The sequence below is a fragment of the Nicotiana sylvestris genome, chromosome 1 (genome assembly GCF_000393655.2).
Source record: "Nicotiana sylvestris chromosome 1, ASM39365v2, whole genome shotgun sequence".
Taxonomy (NCBI): domain Eukaryota; kingdom Viridiplantae; phylum Streptophyta; class Magnoliopsida; order Solanales; family Solanaceae; genus Nicotiana; species Nicotiana sylvestris.
This window is the reverse complement of record NC_091057.1, coordinates 36538548-36544829: the sequence shown is the minus strand read 5'-3', so window position 1 is coordinate 36544829 and position 6282 is coordinate 36538548. Positions and strand designations below refer to the sequence as shown.

General features: G+C 40.2%; 1 protein-coding gene across 1 annotated transcript; it reads right to left on the bottom strand.

The window, feature by feature from the left end:
• Positions 1 to 4787: 4787 nt before the first annotated feature.
• On the bottom strand, positions 4788 to 5306 carry LOC138868710 (uncharacterized). The gene has a single exon (XM_070146277.1). It carries the CDS (start codon positions 5304 to 5306, stop codon positions 4788 to 4790), a length of 519 nt encoding a protein of 172 aa, XP_070002378.1.
• Positions 5307 to 6282: the final 976 nt, after the last annotated feature.

Here is a 6282-nt window from a genome sequence, read left to right as displayed (position 1 = left end):
CCCATCATGGCAAATCTGATGAGCTTAATGATGAAATCTGAAGAGAGCCATACCACCAGAGGAACCACTGAAAAGCTTAATGAAGAAAGCCATGTCCCCAGCGAACCAAGCAAAATGATGAAAACTGGCATTCAGAAAGGCAAAAGACCAGTGTCATCCCCAAGTTCACAAATTAAAAGCATCGGAGGAAAACGCAAGCTCACAAGAAAGCAAGGCGACGAGAACAAGTTGAAGATAGATGAGATCTTATGGTCCATAGTCTAGCCTAACTTCTTGTTTTTCTTTCCTTTTGGCACAATGTAACAAGGAGATCGGTAAGAGATAACAGCATACGGCAGCATATGTAACAGCATGCAACAACAGTAACATTACAGTTACACGGCAGTCCCAGCTACCAAAACTTCCCGGACTACATTGACATGATTCTTGTTCAGCCCAGGATATGTAGGAAACCTCTGAAGCAAAACTTCGGTCAAATCTTTTTTTTTTTAAATGCTTCACACGGAGTACTCGGACGAGCAAAAATCGCCCGCTTTATCTTTGCGCGAAAACCCTTCGTATCTTCGGGCAAAGAGGGGCAGCTATAAGCACGTAATTTTTTGCTTCACGGAAGTTACTCCAAAAGAAAAAGAAAATCAAAAATATATGTTTTTGTCATTGAGTGATTTTTATTTAATGTTAAAACTGTGTGTTAATTATTATAAGGTGTTAACCAATATGTGTGTAATTGTATTTTTAATTTTTACAATTTATTTAGGAGTTTAGTTCAATTTTGGTAATTGAAGAAGGGGAAAACTTGTGGAAAATCAGATTGGGCCCCAAAATGAGTCCCAAAACCAATTACATCTGACCCAGTCCAAACCAGGCCTCAGGCACCCCCCAAACGACGCCGTATAAAGGCGTTTGATCTGATCCATCCGTTCAATCTGATCCAATGATCCCATGGCATTCCCCAGCACCCAACCCGTTTAAACCTTAGACTGACCCAGTCTCATTTAATAGAGACGACGTCGTTTCCCATTTCAAAACAGATCCTGGCCATAGATCCAACTCGATCCGACGGCCCTGATCTATTTTCCCCTTCAGTATATAAACCCTCCATCACACCCCACGCTCCCTATCCAATCCCCCACCCTGTTCCTCTGTCTCTCAGAACGGAACCTCAAAATACCCCCAAACCCTAGCAGCCGCCATAGCTTCCCTTTCACCTCAACCCGACGGCAACAATGCCAATGACCACCATACTAACACCCTTAAGACACAAGACCACCCTCAACCCCGATCTGGTAATGGTTTGGCTCGAATCTTCCTGGAACGTCTCGAATAATCATTCGAAGGTTCGAGCCGAAACCCTAAGTCACCGGATGAGTCCCAAATTCACCCTAGTCACTCCCCTGACATCCCTCATACCCTAATCAGCTTTGGTTCCGGTCAAATATAAGCAGAACTCTTCGAACCCCAAATCTGAGTTCAAGAACCCTAAAAAACCAAACCTGGTTCGTGTTGAGGTAAGTTCCCGGTGTAATCTTCTTTTCTTTCCTTTTGTGTTGTGCATATGTTCGTAGATTTGTTCTAAATCTTTTGATTATTTTCTGTCAATTCCCCCATCTTCAAAGACCCTTTTGTTTGGTCGATTTCTTTTCTTAAGTGTTAATTGAGTGTTATATGATGCCTATTCGCTTCGATTGATGTTGTCGACTAGTTAAGTTTCGTAAACTACATGTTAAATGTCCCGAGTTTTGAAATAAATTGGTGCCCTGTTTAGTCTATGTTGTTAGTCGATTAATTGTTACGTATGATAGTTCGTATAGTCGACCTGAGTAACGTCGTCAAATAATTAAGTGTCGTAAAGTTCCATTGTTGTCCAAAAAATGCCTGAATCACTCAGTTTGTTTCTGTTTTGAGTTTAGTTGATTAGCGACTAATTAGTATATGCTATAACTCGCAAAGTCGACTTGACACATGTTTGTCATTAGTTTCACAGTATTAAATAACAAACGACCTAACTCTTATTGGCTGATTTTGTTGAATGGTTGTGTTGGACTGATTATAGGTTGGTTTGTTAGCTGTGGGGGGGGGGGTTCGAACTAGTTCTCAAAGGGTCATAACTGTCAGATCAAATAGAATGAAAGGGTGGGGCAAAACAGCATTGATCAAGGGTCTGTTGGGTAACTTTGGTTGGGGAAAGACTGGTTAAGTGCTCAGGATTAAGGGGGCTATAGATTGTTTAATCAAATACTATTAATCTAGTATTAGTGGGGACAAAACATAAGAGCATGGGAGTTTTAAAATGAATACTTAAATGAACTCATGAATCTTGATTAGAGCAATGGGCCAGGCATGGGGAACCAAATAACTTGCATCGAGAAGATGCTTAGGCATGGGAAATGAAGGGGATGGGCAGACCTTAGGCTGTGAAATTCTAGGCAGACCTTAGGGTTCTCTTTCAGGTTATAAATAGAGCTATTTTTAGCTAAGAAAGGGCTGGACATTTTTTAGTCTTCAGAAAAGGAAAAACAGAAAGAAAATTTCAGAACATTGTAACCAAACACTGTCTGAAAACTGCATAAGAGATTAAGTTGGTCAAGCTGTCTTGGCCAAGTCAGTTACTCTAATTGAACTGTTGTTGCTTTTGCATTGAATATTCTGGTTTTCTCGGTTGTTTTACTACTCTGTGTCTGGGTTTGTTTTCTTGGTGCTCGACCACCTGTGGGTTTCCTCGTTGTTGGAACTGCTGTTGGTTGTTTGTGGACTATTGGTGACATTGTTGTTGATTGTTGTGGTTGTTGATTGTTGACTGCTGTTTACCTGCTGTTGCTGTGTTGTTGCATACTACTCGGCTGATCATTCTCCTTCTTCTTTTGAATTCCTAAACCAGGTACACGACTAATACTGTCAATGTAACTTGAAAGTTGAGCATGAATACAAGAGAAGAGTTGAAGATTGTTTATTTTCATACATAGCCTGTATATTGAATATCATGTGATGTATAATAGTTTACATTTTTTTTTGCTTGGATACTGGAGTTAGCTCTCATACATAGTAAATGTCAATGTATGGTAACTTGATATCCTATTGTGTGTGTAGGCTGATAGATAAAAGATTTGACAGTGTAGTAGGCTGTAGCTCAGAAATTAGCTATGTTTGTGATTAGCATGTCCATTAATGCATGAAAACTATCCATCATTAGTTAATTTTCTTCCCTTTTGATAAACTGCCTCGTTATAACTGATAAACCACACCTTTAGAACAAAGAACACAAGTTTACGGTCTCAACCTCACGAAGGTCGAGCCCAAGTCAAAACGGACTATGCAGGCTCTCATCGGAAAAACAGTGGCCCAGGCCTGGCCAATCCCGCAGGAGCTGGGTTTGGGCCCATAAGATTCGATCGGTTGCCCGTGGGTGTGGCCATGTTTCTGATTTTGTAAAAGCATTCGGAATCCCGCTATAAATAACCTGCAAGCATGTAATTAAGTAGGATCATTTTTGCTTTCAATTAGTAGAGACAAATGCGACTAGAAACGTAGCTACTATAGGATATCCTTTTAAAATAAAGACGAGATGAGCCTCGACAAATAAAAATGCACAAGCTGCGGGGCCCTCATTAAATATATATATATCAAAGCACTTAGTTTCCAGGGCGGGCCGTTTAGCAAATCTCACGGCCTTCCCAGAATAATAACACGATAGTCTCTTTAGGCGCGTATTTAATTAATCTTACCTTCTTAAATACGGGTGCACATTTATGTGACCCAAATCCAAATCTCAACGGAGTCGAAATGTAGCTCTAATCACGTGTACATTGATTGTGACGTGGTTCGGGATGCGCTTTCATGACGTTGCAATTTTTAAAATAATGGATGAGACGAGCCTCGATCAATAAAAATGCACAAGCTGCGGGGCCCTCTAAATGTTTATATAAAATACTTAGAATTCGGGACGAGCCATTTAGCGAATGTTATGGCCTTCCACAAAATAACAATACGCTAGTTGCTTTAGGTGCGCCTTTAATAATTTATTTTCCTTAACTCGGGTGCATATTTATGTGACCCAAATCTAAATCTCAACAGGGTTGAAATATGCCAACAACCACGGGTGCATTGATGTGACGTGGTTCGAGATGTGTTTCCACGATGTTGCAATTCTTGATAAAAATAACAGTAAATGATAAAAGCGGTTAAAAGTTAAAATCTGCACATAGGTTCAACATGTATTGAATCAGATAATCAATCCAAATATGATAGTTGAGCGACCGTGCTAGAACCACGGGACTCGGGAATGCCTAACACCTTCTCCCAGGTTAACAGAATTCCTTATCCGGATTTCTGGTGCGCAGACTGTAATATGGAGTCATTCTTTTCCTCGACTCGGGATTAAAATTGGTGACTTGGGACACCCTAAATCTCCCAAGTGGCGACTCTGAAATAAATAAATAAATCCCGTTTCGATTGTCCTTTAATTGAAAAAAAACTCCCTTGTACCCTCGCGGGGGCGGAAAAAGGAGGTGTGACACCAGTTTTTACCTTAGTCTCTAGTAAGTTCACTAAACCTATATTTTCATTATTTCATAGGAGTTTTACCTCCTTTTGTTTGTTAGGAGCATTTAAGCGCCTAACATTCCAGCTTAGCATGCTATCCATGACCTTTTGGAGATAGGACAGTGCCTCCCCCATTTGAGACTTGTCTGTTTTGTGATTGTCTACTTGTACTGCTCTCACTTAGCACACTGAATGTGTTGTGTCCTGCTGAAGAATGTTGTATTTGTTCCTTAGGAGACTTCCTTGTGTTATGAGGTGTCACCCATCCTTCTGCATTCATCTTTCCTTCTATAGTTTTTGTTGGCTCCTTCTCCTCTACTGGCTTTGTGATTTCTAACTTTTGTTACTGCTTCTGCTTTGTTCTCTTCCTTCTCTTTGTTTGTGTCTTTTCCTTCTGGCTCAACAGTTTGTTGCTTTGGAGGGGCTGTTTGCTTCTTCCTTCTACAATCTTCCTCTGAGTGACCATACTTGTGACAATATTTACATAGAACTGGCTTCCGGTCATATTGGATTCTCTGTACAGTCAAATCACCTTTTTCATTCTCGAATCTCACTTTGTCAGGCATGAGAGAATCCACATCTACCTCAATAAGGAGTCTAGCAAAGTTGACACCTATCTTGTTCTCTGTATTCCTGTACACCATAAGAGGCTTGCCAATCATGTTTCCTATCTTGCTAAGCCCATTAGGTCCCCAATACTTGAAACCCAATCCAGGTAGTTTCACCCAAATTGGGACAGTATAGAGTTCCTCCCCGGTAAACTCCATATCATTATGCCATTCCTTGACAATAAATGGCTTATTGTCAGAATGATATATCCCTCCCTACAGCACTTTATCTTTCCCAATCACATTGTCAAACCTCACCAAAACTATCCCATTTTTCAGCATTGAGACCTTGTTGATGCCATGTTTACCGCACTGTCTTTGTATGTAACTGGTAAGCACAATGAAAGGATGGTGTGCTCCCAGCACATAACAGACAATGGTATTTTTCTAGAAATCAATTTCAGAAGTAATATCCTCCAGTTCGATCTCACAAATTGTTGTTTCTCCATGCTTACTTGGATTCACATACTCCAAGTTGAAGCCAACATTCACAACTTTTGTGATATCAAAGTTTTCCCAAATTGATTTCTTAGCCCTAGTTTCTATTTCTTCTTCAGCTTCATCTGCCCATGATATCCTGCCAGTGTTGTTTCGCACATGGTTTTTCTCAGATTGTTGTATTCCTTCCTCCCATTCCTGCACAACCCTTTTCAATTTTTCCACTTTTCCCCTAGCTTCAATTTTCTCCTCCATTACTGTTCCATTGGAAATTGCTTCAATTACTGAATCAATCTCCAATTGTGATGGTAATTCAACTCTGCATGTCGTTTCTTGTTGATTATCTCCCTTCTCCTTGCCTCGAACTTGCTCAATTTCAACTTCCTTGGTTGCTATTTTTAGGTTTTGACTGTTACTGCAATTCTCCATTACTTCCTTATTTACTTGATTTCCTCGCTTCTTCGTCCGATTTGTTGCTTGTCTATATGATTCCCTTGCTTCAATCATCTTCTGAGTAGGAATCCGAGTTCTCTTCCCCATGGATGCGCACGTTTAGTTAACATGCGCCGAGAGAGAAACAGAGTTCGCGTCTCTACGAGAAGACTTATACTAGCTTGCAAATTTCAATGAGCTTGAATTTGTACTTTATTCTTTCAGGTACAATCATTTACTCAAGTTTTTAATTATAAAAATTATC